Below are 23,087 nucleotides of genomic sequence, written 5' to 3'. Positions count from 1 at the left end.
TTATTATTAGTTATAAAGGGTTTTGTTTTGTTTTAAATATATCCCAGTACACGTTCTTGGTCAAATGTATTATTAATATTTTGTAGGACATATTTTTTCATTGTCTTAGAGATGTTTTTCAAAGTCTAACTGACATTATTTTTTTCTTTCTAATTCATGCATCCTGCGTCTTATCTAAGACCATCTTTGTTGGCCCAAGTTTAAAGACTTTCTTCTACATTTTCCTCTAGAGGTTAGTTTTAGCTTGTGTGTATATAAAAATACTATAAAGAGCATTCAGTGGTTCAAAGGAAAATGACTGGTGAAGATGATGGTGACGGTTGTGGTAGATGTACCTATCACATAGGGTGATCACGGAAGGCCTCTAAAATGGTCACACCTGAGCAAAGATTTTGGTCAGAAGAAGAACCTCTGGAAAATATTCCTCTAGTTAGAGGGAACAGCAAATAAAATGTATGTTTTTGGTGCTTCAATAAACCGTGTGCAGCAAGAACAGAGAGAAAAGTAAGTAAGATCAGGAGAGTAGACAGAGACCTTAAAGACCACTGGAAGGACCTAAGCAAGAAATCACTGATCTAACATATATAGTTTTCAAGGATTATATCTACTATAGAATTTAGGATGGGGGTGGCAGGTAAGCAGGCAACAGGAGTGGAAAATAAGACCTATTTGGAACCTACTGTGGTAGTTCAAATGAAATATAACAGACAGTAGTGAGTACTCAGTGTAGGAATATATTCCAAAGATAGGGATGCCATAATTTGCTGATACATATAGGCTGGATGTATGATAAAGAAGAAAGACGATTTGTGAGTGACTTCTAGGTTTCAACCTGAGCAAATGGGTAAATGATAATGCCATTACCTAAGATGGGAGGCCCAGGGAAGAAGCAGGGCCGTATGTGTATATGGGGGTGGGAGGTGTTATTACAGTTGTTACAGTTTGGACATACGTATCAGAAATCCAAGTGGTGATGCTGAATTGATCACTAAATACATGATTCTTAAAGTTAGGGTAGAGCTTTAAGGGCTATAGATACATGTATCTGAGTACCACCAGCACATAGATGAGATCCCCCAGGGAAAGGATATGGCTAGAGAAAGGAATGAGAACACAGCCCTTAACCCTCCAACACCCAAAGGTACTAAAGGCCCAGAAGAAATACAAATTGAAGAGAACAAAATAGTGTGATGGCTCAAAAGTTAAAAAAAAAAAAAAAGTCTTTCAAGAAGGATGGAGAGGTTAACCTTGTCAAGAGCTACGGAGATTAAGTAAAATGAAGACAAGAGAAGTGGATTCGGCAAGATGGAAATCACTACCGACCTTCATAATAATAGTTTCAAAGGTATAGCGATAGATGAAAAAGCTTGACTGTTAAGGGTTAATGAGAAAGTGAAGATATTAAGTGTAAATTACTAAGACAATTTTGCCATGAAGGAAAACAGGGAAATGGGGTAGAAACTACAAGGAGATGGAGGGCAGTGAGAGTCAAAGGATGGGTGATTTTCCTAACAGTTTTTTTAAGATGAGAGACAATATTACCAGTAAGTGACAGAAGAGGGGATCAAGGGAACAAGTAGAAGGGCTGTGCTTAGTAGTGAGGACAGGAAGGGCACTGAAAAGGGAAAATGGTTGCTTCTCATTTCTTAGTGAAATTAGGAGCATGCTTATTAGTTGAGAATGAAGAGTAGCGGAAAAAAGAGGAAGAAGATACGGTGAGAGCTAAGGTAAAATCTGTAACTGTTTCATAAAAGTTATACATAAGAAACATACACTGAAATCTTACCATTAAAATAAGTAAAATCAAATAATTCATACAGACCATTAAGAAGAGTTTAAGATTTACCTGTTGTGCAAGCAATTTTGGAGGTGGCGGCAGGTGTGAAGACGGTCCACGTTCCTATTATAAAGATGAGGACAATTACAAACTAATCAGATAAAAGAGATCTACTGGAAATATTTCTGAACATACTCAATTTTTTCAGGACTACAAGATTGCAAAAAGTAAGCCATTTTCATCCTTTTCTCTTTTTCAATAAAAATACACTACTCACTGCAAAATAACTTCATATTCTATAAAATCACTTTGCCACTTTAAAAAATTTTTTTTTTTCAACGTTTATTTATTTTTGGGACAGAGAGAGATAGAGCATGAACGGGGGAGGGGCAGAGAGAGAGGGAGACACAGAATCGGAAACAGGCTCCAGGCTCTGAGCCATCAGCCCAGAGCCCGATGCGGGGCTCGAACTCACGGACCGCGAGATCATGACCTGGCTGAAGTCGGACGCTTAACCGACTGCGCCACCCAGGCGCCCCAACACTTTGCCACTTTAATATGATTAGAACCTCAAATGAACTTTGCAGAAAGAAGAATTTTAGTGTATAAATTCTAAAATTCTACCACAAGTGATGTGGCTATGAAGTATGCCTCCAATTTTATCACTTTATTTATGTTAGCCCTTTTCTTTTTCTGAATTTTTTTCCTAATGACAAACTAAATGTATGCGATTTACCTAAAGAAAAGAAACATCTAAAACATATCAGAACTAAATATGATACACAGACTATTCACTTGCTAATACATGCATCAGTGTCACAAACACACACAAAACATCAAGACATCAAGATATGGCATAGGACATTCCTCTATTCTTACAACTATCACTCTCCATGTTAAGCCAGTAAGTTAAAAATCACACAAAACACGAATTTTATTAGAAACAGAACAAAAAAAAACTTGAAAAATCCTTTTTAAGAATTCACAAATTTACTCCCCAATGGCTAACCACTGCCTTAAGAATCAAATTCAGGAGGATGGGCTAAATGGGTAAGGGGCATTAAGAAAGACACCTGTTGGGATGAGCACTGGTTATACACAGGGGATGAATCACTGGAATCTACTCCTAAAATCACTGTTGCACTATATGCTAAGTTGGACGTACACTAAAATTGTAACTAATTAATTTAAAGCAGAATAAAATTCAAGCTTCCTTGTATAGCATACACTTATCAACTGTTACACAGCTCTCCAACTCCCCTCCTGTATCAAATTACTGGGGACTTCTAGAATGTACCAAGCTTTCTCATGCTCCTTTACTCTGAACATGTTACCATTGCTTGAAATGTCTCTCTTCCCTTTGTTTACTGGCTAATTCTCACTTCAAGTACCAAGTCTTCTGCAAAATCTTTTCCAGAGAATTCTCTAAGAGCTCATTATGTACGCTGTCATGCCACTTATCACACTGTATTGCAACCAACGTCTGATGTCTTTTCTCTTTGTTTTACAGAGACTGTTAACTACCTACTTCTACCTCCTTGAAGGGACCAGATCCTCCATAGGTTGCATATGAATTCAATAAATACATGCTGAGTACATTATGAGTTAAGTGACTCTCTGGATGATAGCCCTTTATTATTCCCAGCTTACAATGCATTTTTTGCTATGTCTCGAAGTAGGATCAAGTGTATCTGTTTACCCACATATTTCCTTTAACAATGTTCTTCAAAATGACTCACATTTAATAGAATTCTCTACTCCTTATGTGTTATTTCCCTATTCCGCATACTATTTCACATGAATACTGACTAGGATTTACCAAGTATTTAGTAAAGCATAAAGCACTTAGCAATGTTAGTTTGGAAAAACAGTTTATCCCTCCACTTTGATACAGCCAAGCTGTTATAAGGGAAAAGAAGTTAAACTTTAGTTTCTACTTGATAATTTTAGCTACTATATTGACAATTCCTATTAAAATGCAAAAAAATTATGGTTTAGATCTAAACTATTCAAGACAAAATATGGTTTCCTTTTCCTAATTCTTCTTCCAACTTCATAATTACAAGATTAATTCAACCAAAGCATATGCAGTGACAAGGATCCTGAGTTCAACAAACCTGATTAAATGAGGGTCCCTTCCCGTAGGGACCTTTTGATACTGATGGCTGGGCAGGTATCTGAGAAGACGATTTAGTGTTGCAAGCTTCATCTGCTTCTTTTCGGTTTTCAGTGTTTTCAGAGGCTTTTGAACCTTGATCCTCACTGAGGAATCAAAAATCCAGATGAAATTAAAAAGTTAAGTGGATAGACTATACCATAAGTAAAAGCATTTTATCTATATAAAAAAGACTGTTTCCTATGGTTTTAGTGTGAGACAGGGGGAGTATATCAAAGAATGAGATCGTTTTGTGACCTGGTGGTGCTAATTCATTCAATACGTAAACATATACCGTGTATCTTTAATAGATCTCTAATGTGTTAGTAACTGGGCTTGCCCAGTTTATCACCACAAGGTATAAAGTACAGTAGAGTAGTTGTCAAATACGCACATACAACTTGAAATATAACCTGGCAAATGAATTATAATCCCACCATTTTCTATCACCTCCACCCCAAAAGTCTCTCTCATCTAAATGCAACCAAACAGGGGTGACTGGGTGGCTCAGTTGGTTAAGGGTCCGACTTTGGCTCAGGTCATGATCTCTCAGTTTGTGAGTCTGGGCCTTGTGTCCAGCTCTATGCTGACAGCTCAGAGCCTGGAGCCTGCTTCAGATTCTGTGTCTCCATGTCTCTCTCTCTCAAAATAAACATTTTTTTTTTAATTAAAAAAAATAATAAATGTAACCAAAAAATATTATAATTAATTAATACCTGTATTCTAGTTTACTCTGATTTAATGAAAGAGACAAGTCAAACTATGGCATTTTTTAAAATCACAAGTTCCAGGCAGCTCACAACTGATCATGAAACAGGAGTGTATCATAACGCCATGGCTAAAAAACTATACCAACATGTGCATGCAAGCTCCTTATATTTTAAGAGCCTGATTTTTATGTTACATAACCCATATATTTCTGACTGTGATGCCCCTATGTTAGAGAAGAGAGTAAAAGCTCTCATTGTCTAAACTGAAATGCTGCTTGAAATTTAAAAAAAAAAAAAATCAAAGACTTGATTAAAGCAGCTGTAGTAGCCCAAGTTATTTTTCTCCAATTCTGGAAATATGAATCAGTTCGAGCAAGTAACAAGTTGGAAATGGTCCCTGATGCTGTCTTTCTAAGTACCTCCAACTAAACATCTTTTTTTCTAATTATGTATTTTATTTAGAAACATCAAAGTTTAATTCCTTCATTAGCTGTACTTTAAAAAAAATTTGTGGCTTGTTAGTCACCTTTCCAGTCAGTATATTCTTGGAGTAGAATGTAGAAAACTTATACAAAAAGAATAAATACCTATTAATGAAGCCTCTCTGCATGAATGGATGTTGTATCAATGAATTCATACTGTTGCTTGCGGAAGGTATCACAACAGCTTACCTGCTATTTTCTTTAGGGCTACTACTTCCTTGCTCATCGTCATCGCTGAAATTCAGCTGTTCTGTATAATCTACTTCCATCTGAGCACCTATTAAATTAAAGAAAACTTAGACTGACTGTTTAAAAACATCTAAAAACTAAAAATGCTTAATTAATTTTGCCTCTTACCTGCCCAACCTTCATCAGCTTCAGCATCGAGGTTATCAAATTTATCAAGCTCCTTTAGTTCTGATGCGCTAAGGATGGAGGGGCGTTCAGGCTCAGAGGCCCATGAAGGAGGCGGGCCCCTTCCTCGAAGGCCTCTAATGAACAAAAGGTGATGAGGCGAAAGGATACAAAGTTTTAATGCTTCTAAATTAGGTAAATATGAAAAGACTGGAATTTCATTTTAATTCAACATTAATGTTTTCCACACCATGATATACACAAAATATTTTGCACTGGACATGTGTATGAGAAATTTCTAATGTATATATGTAAATTTAGGACAATATTTGATACAGTTTTTTTGTAAGTATTTAATATTAGACAGTGGGCTTTTTATCACCAAAAATATTTAAAATACAATAAATATGTTAAAGAATAATATGGCTAAGACACACTAATATCAAAATGAAGAATTTTAAGAAAAATCATCATTAAGAAAAATGCTCAAGTCTTACGCTTGGCAAAAAAAAGGGGGGTGGAGAAAATGGGAGGTCATTAATATCACGGAAAGAAAAAGGGATAAATGTAAGTGTCACATCTTTGTGATGATTTCCAGTTTTCAGAATCTTATGTCAATTAACGTTTTAGAAGAATAAAGCATTTGTGTTCTGTCTTATAAAGGTCAATTATTTGTTCCTGGAAATTGTACTGTGAGATCAAAATAATGAATCAATCATCACAACTCACTCAAACTACAGAAAATCTTAATGAGCATATGTGCCTTGGCAACTTTAATCATTTAATAGCCTTACTTGTTCGTTTCAGATAAAGAAGGCGGAAACCTCAGAGGACCATGAAGAGGAGGATAAGCCATCCTCGGATACTGCTGAAACATCTGTATGAAGGAAACAAAATTGATAAATTTTTTAACCAAGTTATATATATATATATGTGTGTACATAAAGACCACTCTACCTAAACCAGAGATTACAATTTATAGAAAGAAAGGTTAAAATAAACTATACTGTGAAAAATCAGTTTTATCGGCTAGTATATAAATCATCATTCACCCTTAACAATAAGCCATCTGTAAGACTACTGCTTGCACCAAGGCTTTACAAATAAAGGTAATAACTAGGGACATATCCTACAAAGAGCTTCTGTTATCCCATTAACAAAATTACATAAATAATTATATACTGACACAAAAAACCTAAAAAGACAACATGCATGCACTCCAGAGAACTGCAAAGCCTTAACCAAGTTGAAATATTTGAAAGGAAACAATGTGAGACTTCACTGCAATGGAGGAGTAGATTTATTGAAGGCAGATTTCTTGGTAAAGGGAAACTCCGTTCAGATAAAAATATCATCCACAACCCAAGAGAGTGAGGGAGGAGGTGGGTAGGGAGCTACTTGGGAGATTTTCTATGGGTAGGACATAGGTGAATTTTGATTCAAGTTATTATATAGATAGTCATCACAAACTGAGGCCCAAAGATGATGCTCTCTATGGGAACTTGGATTTGAAAGCTAAGTTTAGGAAAAGTTATAAGATAGATTATGAAGATACATCATGAGGGATTTATCTTATGATATGAAAAGGAAGATAAGATGTCAAGGGGCGCTTATAACCAGGTCAAAATATTTATAAGAAAGAAAAGAGGAAGAAAGAGAGATAAAGAGAGAGGCAGGCAAACAGACTGTATTACCTTAAAATATATAATCTATATTCTGAGACATATTAGCTTTTCTTAAAAAAAAAAAAAAAAAAGTTAGGTGCAGAAATTACTTTGTACTTGAAGAAAGGCTATGTTTATATGATCATGTTGTCCAAAGAAGAAATTTCTAAGTAGGGTTAGAGCAAAGTTAATTAAGTTAAGTACAGCAGCTGAAGCTCAAATGGAAAGCTTTTTGTCTGGGGAATACTCTGGAGAATTTTCAGTTACATCATCCTGTACTGAAGTTAGTGAAAACACTGCTGGAGGCAAATGTTCATAGGTAAAGTTTTATTAGATCTCTCTTCTGCTAATTAGTCAGGCATAGAGATTAATTTCATGTGGTATTAAATGTTTAAAATTTAGGAATTTGCCACAAAATTAATTCTATAAACAATCTTTAAATTCTCAATATATAGTCATTATTTTTAATGTTTATTTTTGAGAGAGAGAGAGAGAGAGAGAGAGAGAGGGATGGAGCAAGCATGCGCACGCACAAGCAAGGAGGGACAGAGAGAGAGAGAGAGAGAGAGAGAGAGAGAGAGAGAGAGCGCCCAAATCAGGCTCCAGGCTCCAAGCTGTAAGCACAGAGCCTGATGTGGGGCTTGAACTCACGAACTGCGAGATGATGACCTGATTTGAAGTTGGGACACTTAAACAACTGAGCCACCCAGGCACCCCTATAGTTATGGTTTTAAAAGCTTTTTGTTTTTGTTAATTAGTGGAAGACATTATTCAAACAAAATGGTTGATGAAACTGGGCACAAAGGCCACATGCTCTCCCCTTTTACTTTCCCTTCTCCCATTCTACCCCCACGCCGGAAAATTCAGGGGTCTCTGGAGGCAGAATTTACAAACTACAGGAGACAAGTAGCCTGGTGTAAATAATTTTTCAAGGCCAGGTTAGCATATGAGACTCATTTTTATCATGCATGCAAATTAAAAACTAATTTAACAAGCAATTGTATTTAGACATTCCTAGAATGGTTACATAATACAAAGAATCAGAAAATATGAACAAATATGGATATTTAGCACATGAATACTTAGGAATTAAGTCATAATAAAAATAAATATAGGGCGCCTAGGTGGCTCAGTTGGTTAAGTGTCCGACTTCGGCTCAGGTCATAATCTCGTAGTTTGTAAGTTCAAGCCCTGCATCAGGCTCTATGCTGACAGCTCAGAGCCTGGAGCCTGTTTTAGATTTTGTGTCTCCCTCTCTCTCCGCCCCTCCTCTGCTTGCACTGTCGCTCTCAAAAATAAACAAACATTTTATTTATATATATATATATATATATACATATATATATATAATATTATATATATATTATATAAATTATATAAATATATAAAATAATAAATGTAAGAACCAGACTATTATTCTTTTTGAGACTAATGGTCCCCTGAAAAATGTTAGTTTATTTACTTGGGCACATGTAAACTGCCATAACATTTCATAGGAAGCTGAGAACAAACAGACGTGTAAAGGCACCAAATCTAAATTTTAATTTATAGGAATATATGGATCAGAAGTATATATTAAATAAAACTACAAAAATAGAATCGGCAGAATCCAGACTATAAAAACTCCACAGGTAACAAATAAATAGTAACAAATAAGCTCCAAAAAAAATCTTAAGAGAGGGAGGATAAGAAGTAACCAAAGATAAGAAGATTCCTAAGAAAAATATGAACCAATTTTAAAGAACAGATGTTATCTAGATCGTAATTATAAGACAATCAAGGAAATTAGAACACTGACTCGATGTTTTTAGAAACTTTCTTTTTAGGTGTGATGGTGCCATTGTGGATTTTCCTCCTGGTCTTTCTGTTTTAAAATCCAACATAAAATACACATAGATGAAATGAAGTATCTGGAATTTGCTTCAGTAATCTGAGGTGGTGGGAAATAGGTGAAACAGACCACAAGTTGATAAATACTTAAGATGGACAGGAGGTATGGAATAACGGGGAGGGTCACTGTACTATTATTTCTGTTTTTGCATATGTTCAAAATATTCTATAATAAAAAGTTAAAAAATATAAAGTATGTTTACCAATAAAAACTTTAGAACAAAGCACATATTAAATTTTTTGTGCCATGGACAAACCCTGTGGGCAGTCTGATAAATCCTATGAACTTCTTCTCATAGAAATGTTTGAAAAGCATTATCTAAAACACAGAGTACTATGAAAGAAAACAATTATATTAAAATGTTGTTACTACAATGTTTAAAAAACCAATCTGAGATATGGTAATGTATGTGATTCATTACATAACCAGTGAGTCTACCCATGTGGTCTAATAACTTATTTTTTTTAAGTTTATTTATTTATTTTGAGTGGAGAGGGAAAGGGGCAGAGAGAGGGAGAGAAAGAGAATCCCAAACAGGCTCCACAGCATCAAGGCACAGCTGGATGCGGGGCTCGATCTCCCTAACCATGAGATCATGACCTGAGCTGAAGCCAGAGGCTTAACCAACTGAGCCATCCAGGTGCCCCTACTAACTACCTTTTTTTTTTTTATTTTTTAAAAAAAAAAATTTTTTTTTTTCAATGTTCATTTATTTTTGGGACAGAGAGAGACAAAGCGTGAACGGGGGAGGGGCAGAGAGAGAGGGAGACACAGAATCGGAAACAGGCGCCATCAGCCCAGAGCCTGACGCGGGGCTCGAACTCACGGACCGCGAGATCGTGACCTGGCTGAAGTCGAACGCTCAACCGACTGCGCCACCCAGGCGCCCCCCTACTAACTACCTTTAAGTGTGGCTGAGTGTAATTATTTTGCTATATCCAAAACAATATGATGTGATATGAAAATACCTATGATCCCTATTAACGAGAAAAACTAGGGTACTCCTGATACCTCTGTGATTTATTTCCTGCATTCATAAATCAAGGAAAATTTTAGTTAGATGTTAATGCAAATAAAAACCAAAACTTTTCCCCATTTTAATTCTCTCCTTGGAACCCAGATCAAAAGCCTCTAATTTAATGGCCTGGTTCTTCGACAATACTTACGTAAGGAGGCATCATAGCCCTGTACTGGGAAGCCAGAGCAGGCTGCTGCCCGTTCAGTTTAGCCTGTGGAGGGCCACAAGCTATCCTCTTTTCCACCACTTTGAGGATGTCACTTTGTTCTGATGTTCCAGCTGTGCTTTCATCCTGCCCAGAGGGCTTTTCATCTTGGTCAGATGTTAAAGGTGAGCCAGCAGACTTCCCACCATCTCTCCAACAAGCAACATCTGGTATGGAGAGAGATAAGAAATTCAATTAGAACAAAGAAACAAACACCACTTTGGAATTCAGCACCGAAATTAAAAGGAAAAAAAAAAAAAAGGAATAAGAAAAAAACCTGAAAATGGAACACAGTGAAATCAAAATAGGCACACTTCTAAATTTAATAAAGTAACAAGACACACTAAAAGAGCAGTGAAAATCTAATCTAGACCCTAATGCTTTCAAGGTGTTTAGTATTCAAAAACAGTGGCTTCCAAAGCAGAGCAGATGTACCTCAGAAGGTGCCATCAAAAGCAAATACTGGGGATGGGGAAGAAAATATTAGAACTTCTCTATTAAGCTTTACAGATATGTGAGATAGAGATTAAAATCACTGTTGGATCTGAGGTGTCCTGAGGGAAGGGGAGTTCTATAGTTACAGTAATGCTCAAATTTGTTTTTAGTCTAATATGGCTAGTTACATGTGTCCAAGGAACTCAGTGACTACAGTGTTTGGTAGGTAGCCTCCAAGATGTCCAAAATGCATTTCTATCTCCTGGTATTCACACCCTGTGTAGTCCTCCCTGACAGTGTACCAGAAGTGGTCGGTGTCACCTACAGAATAAAGCAAAAGTGATGATGTGTCTCTTATGAGATTAAGTTATTAAAAACTGGGCTTCCATCCAGAGTGGGAATAGTCACATCTGTCTTTATCCGGGGAAGCAACACTCTAAGCAGCCCACATACAAAAGAGGCATCGTGAGCGAGCTTGGGACAGTAGCCACGTCAAGTCAGCATCAGATGATAGCTTCACTGCAACTTTCTTGACAGAGGTCCTGAGCTAGAACTCCTGGCTAAGCAGCTCCCAGATTCCTGACCCTCAGATACTGTGTGAAGTTAACTCCAGTTCAGTTTCTTGTTTCAAGCTGCCAGATTTATTATTCAGCAACAGATAACTGGTGAAAATCAACTGAACAAGAAAACACTAAAGCTAACACATCTATTTCTAATAGAAATGCATCAATTACATAACAGCAATTAAAAATAAGATGATTTCGGGATAGAAGGAACATACTTAAAGATCATAAAAGCCATTTATGAAAAGCCCACAGCTAACATCATCCTCAACGGGGAAAAACTGAGAGCTTTTTCCCTGAGATCAGGAACACGACAGGGATGCCCACTCTCACCGCTGTTGTTTAACATAGTGCTGGAAGTTCTAGCATCAGCAATTAGACAACAAAAGGAAATCAAAGGCATCAAAATTGGCAAAGATGAAGTCAAGCTTTCGCTTTTTGCAGATGACATGATATTATACATGGAAAATCCGATAGACTCCACCAAAAGTCTGCTAGAACTGATACATGAATTCAGCAAAGTTGCAGGATACAAAATCAATGCACAGAAATCAGTTGCATTCTTATACACTAACAATGAAGCAACAGAAAGACAAATAAAGAAACTGATCCCATTCATAATTGCACCAAGAAGCATAAAATACCTAGGAATAAATCTAACCAAAGATGTACAAGATCTGTATGCTGAAAACTATAGAAAGCTCATGAAGGTAATTGAAGAAGATATAAAGAAATGGAAAGACATTCCCTGCTCATGGATTGGAAGAATAAATATTGTCAAAATGTCAATACTACCCAAAGCTATCTACACATTCAATGCAATCCCAATCAAAATTGCACGAGCATTCTTCTCGAAACTAGAACAAGCAATCCTAAAATTCATATGGAACCACAAAAGGCCCGAATAGCCAAAGTAATTTTGAAGAAGAAGACCAAAGCAAGAGGCATCACAATCCCAGACTTTAGCCTCTACTACAAAGCTGTAATCATCAAGACAGCATGGTATTGGCACAAAAACAGACACATAGACCAATGGAATAGAATAGAAACCACAGAACTAGACCCACAAACGTATGGCCAATTCATCTTTGACAAAGCAGGAAAGAACATCCAATGGAAAAAAGACAGTCTCTTTAACAAATGGTGCTGGGAGAACTGGACAGCAACATGCAGAAGGTTGAAACTAGACCACTTTCTCACACCATTCACAAAAATAAACTCAAAATGGATAAAGGACCTGAATGTGAGACAGGAAACCATCAAAACCTTAGAGGAGAAAGCAGGAAAAGACCTCTCTGACCTCAGCCGTAGTAATCTCTTACTCAACACATCCCCAAAGGCAAGGGAATTAAAAGCAAAAATGAACTACTGGGACCTTATGAAGATAAAAAGCTTCTGCACAGCAAAGGAAACAACCAACAAAACTAAAAGGCAACCAATGGAATGGGAAAAGATATTTGCAAATGACATATCGGACAAAGGGCTAGTATCCAAAATCTATAAAGAGCTCACCAAACACCACACCCGAAAAACAAATAACCCAGTGAAGAAATGGGCAGAAAACATGAATAGACACTTCTCTAAAGAAGACATCCGGATGGCCAACAGGCACATGAAAAGATGTTCAGCGTCGCTCCTTATCAGGGAAATACAAATCAAAACCACACTCAGATATCACCTCACGCCAGTCAGAGTGGCCAAAATGAACAAATCAGGAGACTATAAATGCTGGAGAGGATGTGGAGAAACGGGAACCCTCTTGCACTGTTGGTGGGAATGCAAATTGGTGCAGCCGCTCTGGAAAGCAGTGTGGAGGTTCCTCAGAAAATTAAAAATAGACCTACCCTATGACCCAGCAATAGCACTGCTAGGAATTTACCCAAGGGATACAAGAGTGCTGATGCATAGGGGCACTTGGACCCCAATGTTTATAGCAGCACTCTCAACAATAGCCAAATTATGGAAAGAGCCTAAATGTCCATCAACTGATGAATGGATAAAGAAATTGTGGTTTATATACACAATGGAATACTACGTGGCAATGAGAAAGAATGAAATATGGCCTTTTGTAGCAACGTGGATAGAACTGGAGAGTGTGATGCTAAGTGAAATAAGCCATACAGAGAAAGACAGATACCATATGGTTTCACTCTTATGTGGATCCTGAGAAACTTAACAGAAACCCATGGGGGAAGGGAAGGAAAAAAAAAAAAAAGAGGTTAGAGTGGGAGAGAGCCAAAACATAAGAGACTGTTAAAAACTGAGAACAAACTGAGGGTTGATGGGGGGTGGGAGGGAGGGGAGGTTGGGGGATGGGTATTGAGGAGGGCACCTTTTGGGATGAGCACTGGGTGTTGTATGGAAACCAATTTGACAATAAATTTCATATATTAAAAAAAGAAAAAAAGAAAAAAAAAGATGATTTACCCAACCAGACAAGAAATGAGCCATAAGAAATATGAAATATATCAGGTTATCAGAAATAAAGATTTGTAACCATCAGTGAAAAGAAAAACCTCCCCATGTATACAGAATTCTTTGATATATTTGGTAATGACAATCGAAACTAATACAATTCATTTAAAAATCTCAAGGATTTTATATTTCTATTTTTAGTTTTTGCTTTATAATGTACACAACTATTTCTCACTATCCAAATTTATTTGGTTCTCTGCTTTGAGTTCAGAAAACAAGGGATCCTTGAATGTTAATAGAGTAGTAAATAAATGGATATAATTTATAAATAAATATTTGCATATTAGGGAGGTTGGTCCAAAATTTTTACTACTGTAAAAATGACCATTATTAATGTGCAAAGAACTCATCCAGGCATCTTGTTAAAATGCAGATTTTTGATTTAGTGGGTTGGGTGTGAGGCCCAAGATGTACATCTCCAAACTTAAGTTCTCTCCCCACCCCCACCCTCAAACTTGAGGTCTTGAGTTCTACGAATGCTGTGTATGTGAAAACCACACCGGAATGATAGCAGTTACTGTCTGTCTTTCAAAATAGGCAAGTCACATAGAACAATAATATTGGGCAGGAAATTAGATCATTAAATAAAACACAAATATCATCTCATTCACCATTTTTATTAAATAGAAAGTATTCTTACTTGGTGGACGTAAACTGGGTCCAGGTCCATAGTTGTCATCATTCGTTTCTTTTTCTTTTTTTTCCTGATCTCCAGCTGCCTGTAGGCTGGGAAATTCTTGCTGAAAATGACTATTCACCTGGATTCCTACAGATTTTTTTAAAACATTAAGTGTAACACTTATACTCAAGATAATGGAAACACCCTCCCAGGGTAGAGTTCTCTGCTTTTCTCTGATAAATTATTCCACTTTTCAATGATGACTGTTTATATCCATAAAACGTTAAAGTTTATTTAGAATTAGAATCCCTTGGAAAGTTAATGAACAGCCATGAGGAGATAAAACTTTAAGAAAAGATTCTGCCAGACACTGTTCAGAACTCATTAAAGACGACGAGGCAAGTAAGCAGTGTCACTCCTGTTTCTCTTTCATTATGACTCCTCACATTTTCAAAAAGTCAAATTCCTTTACTAGTAACTCTAAGAATCAGTTCAAATAATATTACTGAAATAGAATATATAAACAAACACTGCAACTATTCACTGTGAGGCTAAAATGCCTTCACTGAATTTACAACTGAGATACTGGTTGCAACCTTCCTAGTCACCCATTCACCCATCCATCCATCCATCTATCTACCTGCCTGCTTGCCTATTTATACACTTCTATAAATTAAAAGATCTGATTGTATTAGTTTAAGGGCCTGGATAGGTTCCCATACAATGCTTTATAGATGTTTCCTGGTTTGCAAGTGGAAAATTTAAATTTTTCTGGGGAGTCCATCATTCCTAAGTGGGGGGAGTATTACTGTTACTGTGCTTTATGGAAACTGTCTAGCTCTTCTCTACCATGGAATCGGGAGCAGCATGTTTGAAACAGAAGAGGTAATGGGGCACACGTGGTGATGAATATGGTTTATAGCAACCTACACAGTGTCTGGGTCCTTTTATGCCTTAAAGAGCTAAAGGTACTAGGGTAAAGATAAAACAATGTGGGACAGAGGGGATTTTAAAGACTCCCTTTTAAATTCCTATCATTGGCTCATACCTGGGTTTTGGCACTGAAACTTAACTACCCCAAGAGCTGAAAAAAAGACCCTTTTTAGGGCCAGAGTATATCCTTCAACAATGTTCTCCACCCCTGCCAAAACATAATAATCCACCCCTTATCTCCTGCATGGCTGTTCAGTAACCATCAAACCTAGCCAGTTTCCTCAGCTAATGTCCACTTACCATCTCCTTGCCCACCTTGCTTGTTACTGGCCCAAGATTTGGGAGCAGGTGCTACTTCTGGGGGAGCTGCAACCCCAGGTTTTGGCTGTGCTGGTGGAACTTCTGGTGTTCTTAAAAAAAAACATGAATCCATTATTTCAGATATTGTATGTTCAAATAAAATAAATATTGTATTTATAGTAAATCTGTGTATAGATGGTTTTGGCTACATATTTACTCATAGGTGCATTTCCCACAAATGCTTTTCCTCTGCAGCATTCTTTTAAATAAAGTATAGCTATTTTCATCCCCTTTCATGTCTATCTTTTAATAACCCAAGAAGACAGCTTGTTTTTAATTTTGCAAAAAAAAAAAAAAAAAAAAAGGAACACTCATTATTGAGCATAGCTACCAAAAGTCTGTTTTGAAAAAGTCTACATTTCTATATAATTAGAAATAACATTATAGCATGCATACTGTCTGGACTGGTGGACTTGACCAGTGCTAAGTCTAAGCAAACTCTCCATCTGGCAGTCAACAGGTTCACCACTGTACTTATTAATGTTACCGGAAGCAGTAACAGCAACCTGCCTGGTACATCCCTTTGAGTAAAAGGTATCTTTAAACAATCTACAGTTTTATTCAATAATTATAATGAGTTAATGCTTGAAAATAAAAAAGATAGTAGTTAAGAAACTTAACAGATGCAATATATTTCTGGTATACTGAGACCCGTAACTAACTTGCTACTACAAAATAATTCTACAACTAAGAAACAGAGAACAATGTCTTTGACAAGCTTTATCCAAGTAAAGTCAAATTTACTATATAAAGTTCCCCAAATAGGAATACAAAAATTTGATCACAGATACAGACAAAAAGCACCAAGTACCCAATTGCTTGTATTATTTTTCCAAATTACCACTACTTCACTTGGTCATTCAATAAACTTAAGAGCCCTGCATAATCCCTGAAACACAGAATGCTAAACATGCATTGAATAAGGTCATTATTAATTCTATCACAGCCTTCCTGCTAATTCCTTATTCGTTCAAATAACATTACTTGAGCACTTAAAAATGTGCATCAGGTATAGTTTCAGTGAACCAGGCAGGCAGGAATTCTTAGTATCATGGAAATTACTTAACAGAATCAACTCCTAATTATATTCAGAGAATGCCAGATATGGTGGGGGTTTGAGGGCGCCTGACATGGTACATAAGAAGAGTTGTGATTAGCAATTCTGTCATCTGTTGTTCTACACTGACACATGGAAACACCGCCCCTAAATATTCTCACAAAAACAAATTCATCATGGGAGCCTGGGTGGTTGAGTCGGTTAAGCATCCAACTCTTGATCTTGGCTCAGGTCATGATCTCACAGTGACAGAGCCCTGCATCAGGCTCTGGGCTGACAGCTCGGAGCCTGCTGGGAATTCTCTCTCTCCCCTTTCTCTGCCCCTTCCTCACCTGTGCACACATGCTCTCTCTCTCAAAATAAATAAACTTTAAAAAATGAATAAAACTTTCTTTAAAAAACAAATTCACCAAAAGTTGGCTATGTAAAAGATTTTAGATGGCATGAGGTATCTAATACATGTAGCATAACGTCTAGCACGCAGAACAAACGCAAATAGAAGCTCTCTCCAGGGCACCTGGCTGGCTGGAGTCGGTGGAGTATTCGACTCTTGATCTCAGGGCTGTGGGTCTGAGACCCATGCTGGGTGTGGAGATCACTTAGAAATAAAATCTTAGAAGACAAGACAAGACAAGACAAGACAAGACAAGACAAGACAAGACAAGACAAGACAAGAGAAGTTCTCTAAAGAAAGGGGAATAGTTTCATTCTTTAGTTGAGTTTGACTCACTTTTCTTCTTCATGCTGTTCTTGTTTTGATGCCCATCCTGTGCCATCTTTAGGTACAATGTTCACATTAGGGTCATTGCCTTTGTTTTCTGCTTTGAGACTTGGGAGGTTAGCAGGTGGAGGCATACGCCGTGAAATACCAACTTTTCCGAGACTCTGTAATCCATGTCGAGCTGCAACTAAAGATCAATAACATCAACTTTCTTAGAACATCTATTTTATCGCTCAATTTATTCTTAAAACTGTATAGAAAGACAACAGGAATTAATGAAATCTTGAACTATTATTTCCTAATATTTTAAAATATGAACTTCCTTCCTTCCTTCATTCATTCATTCATTCATTCTCAAGTTAGTTAACATACCATGTACTCTTGGCTTCAGGAGTAGAATCCAGTGATTTGTCACTTACATATGACACCCAGTGCTCATCCCAAAAGTGCCTTCCTTAATGCCCATCACCCATTTTCCCCACTCTCATCAATCTCTGAGTTTGTTCTCTGTACTATACATCTCCAAACTGTATAGTTTGGAGGTGCCTGGGTGGCTCAGTTGGTTAAACATAGTATCTGCCTTCAGATCAGGTCATGATCTCACAGGTTTTGAGTTCTAGCCCTGTATCGGACTATCTGCTCTCAGCCCAGAGCCTGCTTTGAATCCTCTGTACCCCCCCCCGCAACCTTCCTCCTGCTCCTCTCGCACTGGTGCTCTCTCTCTCTCAAAATAAATAAACTTTAAAAACAAAACAAAACCTTTAAAAATGAGTCTCCTATGGTTTGCCTCTCTCTGTTTACATCTTATTTTTCCTTCCCTTCCTCTATGATCATCTGTTAAGTTCCTCAAATTCCACATATGAGTGAAATCATGTGATATCTGTCTTTCTCTAAGAATTTTAAAACTAAGCCACATGCCAGCAACATAACCCACGGTAGAAATATTAAACTATCGAGTTACTGAAAAGATGATTTAAACAGTTTAACAACCAACCCTATTTACTATGAAAAGGAAAAACATGGGTGAAAACATGTAATCTTTTCAGGGAATCTATTTTAAACCCCAAATTTAGTACATATTTAGAATATGCTAACTTCTCATTCATAATGAATACTGCTAACGTACCATACATACGTAACGTTCAGTTTTCACCTTTCACTGTAAACACTGGGTTCAAGTTATCAAGAAACAAACAAAACACCCCAGGACTGTCTTTATTCCGTAACTAAAAGTGGTGGTAAATACCCACTATTTCTATGCCTACCAATCTCATTGAATGAGATTCCCCTTTGGAACCACACAGTTCTACTTATTGTCTGCTGACAACAAATAAGAAAATAAAAAACATATTTTAAAACACTTATAAATTTTCAGCTGTAAGATTATTTAATTCTTCCCCTGAAAAATGAACACATACACAAAGTCTAATGTACAGAGGGCTGCATAAACATGGGTTTGTCCTAACTCCTAACAGGAATAGCTCCAGAATACCAATCACGGTAATAAAACAAAACCATGAAAATCATAAAAATATGCCACTTGTTTTTACTCACCTGTGGTTTTCTGAGTTTCTAAAGATTTACCCTTGTAAGTATTAAATAAACTGAGTGTTGCATACTTTTTCCCATCCTTTGCTTTTGTGCTCTGGCCTGACTTCTCCGACATTTCGGTGGAAACTCATCGAGTCCGAAACCTCCTGCCACACCCCTTCAAACCTTTAAGACACACATAAAAATGAAAAGTGAGGAAAATTTTAGAATTTATTAGCTAGCTTACTTTAAGAAACTCTCAGTAAATTCAAACGTTCCCAGAAATTCTGAAAAATAAAAACACTGAGAAATGAAATCAATCTTCAATAACTCATATCAACAATAATTTCAGGACACCTGGTTGGCTCAATTGGTTAGGCACCCAGCTCAGTTGGCTCAGTTGGTTGGCTCAGTTGGTTAGGCACCCAGCTTGGTTTTGGCTCAGGTCACGATCTCACGATTCATGAGATCAAGCCTTGCACTGGGCTCTGCACTGATAGTAAGTAGCCTGTTTGGGATTCTCTCTCTTTCACTCTCTCTCCCCCTCCTGCGTGCTCATGCTCTCTCAAAATAAACAAACTTAATAATAATAATTTCATACACTCCTTCAATACTGTCAAATTCCAAGAACACACAACCGTATCAATCAAAGTAAACTGTCCTGCCTTCAGTTAACACGTTAGTGGTTTATAACCACTTAACTGTATCAGAATAAGAGTTTTAATCCAGAGGCTCCCGGCTAGCTCAGTTGACAGCACATGCTACTCGATCTCAGGATCATGAGTTCGAGCCCCATGTTGGGTATGGAGCCTACTTAAAAAAAAAAAAAAAAAAAAAGAAGAAGAAAAAGAAAAATTTTAATCCATACTGAAATGAATAGTTCAACTACAGTAAATCTATGGAGACTGTCTTTCTATTTAATAAACAAAAACTATTCAATTTAACAGGCTTGAGACGACAGGCATCAGTTCAAATATATGGAATGTAAATATGATACAAGGATTACCATCATTCCTCTAAATTGCATGCCTCTGTTTTCAGGCAGTATGTGTCTTAAAAAACTACAGTAATTTAACAATTTAGAATAAAAGAAACATTCTATTTTCTCTGCAAACATTTCCTCATAAACCTAAGGTACATAAAAACAGTATTCTATTTCATGGCTATGGATTTAATGTTCAAGAAGTGGTGTGAACTTGTCAAAACAAGTCTCTCTATATAAAAGAAGTTATTAGAAGAAAATAGTATTTTTATGAACACTCATATACAAACAAAAAGAATTTCATCTTTGGGGCTAATATATCCTAATCTTGTGTGTGCCTTAACTAAAAACCAGTCTATTAATAAACACGAAAAATACACAAATTAGCTTATACTATTTTCCTTCCATTTCATGGAGTTCACACATATCAACCTTATGGTTTTGTTTTATATTTAAATATGTCTTTAAGTGGTTAGGGTGGAAGTAGGGCATAAGATGGCCAATTCTACCCCCAAACCCTACACCCATCAATAGCTAAAAGCTCTGAGAACTGAAGCACAGAGAATAGATACATACATCATGCAAAAAGTATTCCAAATCAAGGAATGCCTATGCAGACTCTAACATAAAGATCATTTTGCCTACTGGTTTTACATTTGTCAACTGTAGAATCAACATCACATGCAGAGGTGTGGTGTTACAGGTATATCAACTACCACATTCAATATATGTATAGTTCTATAGAATTTACCAAAAATTTTCACATTATCTCATTTCAGGCTAACAACTAACTGTATACTATAGTTAGTATCCTGATTTTACAGATGAAGAAACTGATGTTCAGAGGTAAATGGGATTGGATTTGAAATCAAGGCTTCTGGGTCAGTCCATTATATCATGCCACCTCCTCCCCATGTAACTGTAGATAACCAGTTAGCTCTCCAGGTATACACTTAGCAAACAAGCTCTCCTTGATATAAATTGTGAAAAGGACTCACCGGCAACCAAAAGAACTACATGATATATAAATAGCTTGCTATCTGCTACCATATATGTAAGAATGCATACAATTCATTCCATTCCTAAGGTGCTAATGATGATGATGGTGTAAAGAGCTGTACTCCCAGAACCTATCGTGTTGACATATTTTCACCAATACCATGAACAAAGATGTAGGGAAAACATATATTCATCTACAATGACAAAAACAAAAAAAGGGGCAGTGCATATTTACTAGATGATGAAATTAAGATTCAAAGAGATCTCTCTTCAGGTAAGAAAAAGTAACTGATATATCAAGAAAAAAAGTCAGTGGCGACTGGGTGGTTCAGTGGGTTGAGCGTCTTGACTCTTGATTTCAGCTCAATGTGTCCCTTCCTTTGCCCCTCCCCTGTGCTTGCTCTCTCTCTCTCTCTCAAAATAAATAAATAAATAAAGTAATAATAAATTTAAAAAGGAAAAAAAGAGAAACAGTCAACTTGTTCTTTCACTCTCATTTAATGGCAGTTTAACACCTTAAACCTCTCAACCACTCCCTGCCACACTGTTAGTGGAGACCCTCACATGCCTACATCATAGACAAAACAACGTTTTAAGAAACTCCTCAAACACAGGGGCAAACCTACAAGCCCACCTGCATCTACATCCATCTTTCTCAACAGCGTCCCTGTCTCCAACTACTGGCACAGGGGTTCTCAACCATCATGTACAACTTACCAGAAATGCAAATTCTCAGGCCCCAACCCAGACCTGCCAAATCCAACCCTGAGGATGGGGCCCAGCATTCAGTTTTACCCAGTCCTCAGGCGATGCTGAGACACACACAAGTTTAGGATTTGCTGATTTATTAAAAGCAGATATATTCTAAGCCATGGTTCTTAATCCTTGCTGCACACTGGAATCACCTGGGACTTAAAATATGTCAGTATCTGTGGTTTCAAGGTGGGGCCTGGGCATCAATCCTTTGTTTGAAAAAATTCCTCAGCTGATTCTAATATGCAAGCAGTCTTCAAAATCACTGCAGTAAAGGGGATGTATCTTTCTTCCTATTCCTTAAAAAGAAAGAAGTGAAATAAAATATGCCCTTCAGTACATACTCTTTTCTCAAAAGAGGTTATTAAAATACACACTGGGTGTACTCTGCAGTGAGAAATACGGACAAAGAATCAACTTATTAGGCCACAAGAATACAGAGTAAACATGTGCTTTCATATGCTTATGACCTGCTCTTGTTTTTATGTTTTACAGTACCTACTACACCAGAAAAAAATATACATCAAATACACAAGATGGTATATAAATGAATTGAATGATAATTCCATCAAAAGGACAAACTATCACTTAATGTACCTAACTGGTATAAAAGAATATGCAGCTTAACAGGGGTTTTTTGAAGTTTTTATTTATTTATTTTGTGAGAGAAAAAGAGGGGATGGGGGGGGGGATGGGAGCAGAGAGAGAATCCTAAGCAGTCTCCATACTGTCAGCACAGGGCCCGACAAAGGGCTGGATCCCACGAATCATGAGATCACGATCTGAGCCAAAATTAAGAGTTGGACACTCAACCAAGCCACCCAAGCACTCCACAATATGCATTTTTAAAACCAAAGAATTGGACGGGGTGCCTAGTAAGCTGTCGATTAAGCATCTCACAGCTTGTGAATTTGAGCCCCATGTCAGGCTCTGTGCTGACAGCTCAGAGCCTGGAGCCTGCTTCACATTCTGTGTCTCCCTCTCTCTGCCCCTTCCCCCACTCATACTCTGTCTCTCAAAAATGAATAAATGTTAAAATTTTTTTTTAAAAAACCAAAGAATTGGAGCCATAAGCAATAAAACTATAAATCAGAAAGGTCGATTCCACTACAGTGATTTGCCAGTTGGTATGAGAACTTTTAGTTTAAGGCCAAAGTTTAATTTAGCCTACTTGCTTTTTGGGGTGTTCCTTCTGAAAGACTTGAGAAAATATACCCTGAAAAAGCCCCAAGTAGACTGAATCTTAGCTAACATATATCTGAAAGAAAAGCCAATGACTTGTTCAAAATTTAAGATTACTTTTAGGACAAAGTATCAAAAGAATCCAACCAATCTAGCCTAAGCATGATCAAGATTTACCTTCACTTTGTATAATGTACTTAAAAAATATTTTTTAAGTGGAAT

The 23,087-nt window shown here is 37.0% G+C and overlaps 1 protein-coding gene across 4 annotated transcripts in view; it reads right to left on the bottom strand.

Annotated features, from left to right (window-relative positions):
* The window catches only part of PRRC2C (proline rich coiled-coil 2C), a 97,632-nt gene that overhangs the window by 53,525 nt on the left and 21,020 nt on the right, over nucleotides 1–23,087 (bottom strand). For 2 of the 4 annotated variants that reach the window (XM_047840230.1, XM_047840232.1), the window contains exons 2-11: nucleotides 18,974–19,135; nucleotides 17,429–17,606; nucleotides 15,582–15,691; nucleotides 14,370–14,495; nucleotides 10,200–10,423; nucleotides 6,273–6,355; nucleotides 5,482–5,615; nucleotides 5,314–5,401; nucleotides 3,895–4,039; nucleotides 1,847–1,900 (exon numbers count right to left, since the gene is read on the bottom strand). In XM_047840230.1, the coding sequence (XP_047696186.1) occupies nucleotides 1,847–1,900; nucleotides 3,895–4,039; nucleotides 5,314–5,401; nucleotides 5,482–5,615; nucleotides 6,273–6,355; nucleotides 10,200–10,423; nucleotides 14,370–14,495; nucleotides 15,582–15,691; nucleotides 17,429–17,606; nucleotides 18,974–19,085 (1,254 nt within the window). In that variant the 5' untranslated portion in view covers nucleotides 19,086–19,135. The remainder of the gene's footprint in view (nucleotides 1–1,846; nucleotides 1,901–3,894; nucleotides 4,040–5,313; nucleotides 5,402–5,481; nucleotides 5,616–6,272; nucleotides 6,356–10,199; nucleotides 10,424–14,369; nucleotides 14,496–15,581; nucleotides 15,692–17,428; nucleotides 17,607–18,973; nucleotides 19,136–23,087) is intronic. The other 2 variants (XM_047840231.1, XM_047840233.1) reach the window with 1 other exon arrangement.

Source organism: Prionailurus viverrinus, chromosome F1, assembly GCF_022837055.1.
Source record: "Prionailurus viverrinus isolate Anna chromosome F1, UM_Priviv_1.0, whole genome shotgun sequence".
In the NCBI taxonomy this organism is placed as follows: domain Eukaryota; kingdom Metazoa; phylum Chordata; class Mammalia; order Carnivora; family Felidae; genus Prionailurus; species Prionailurus viverrinus.
This window is presented reverse-complemented; position numbering and strand designations above follow the sequence as displayed.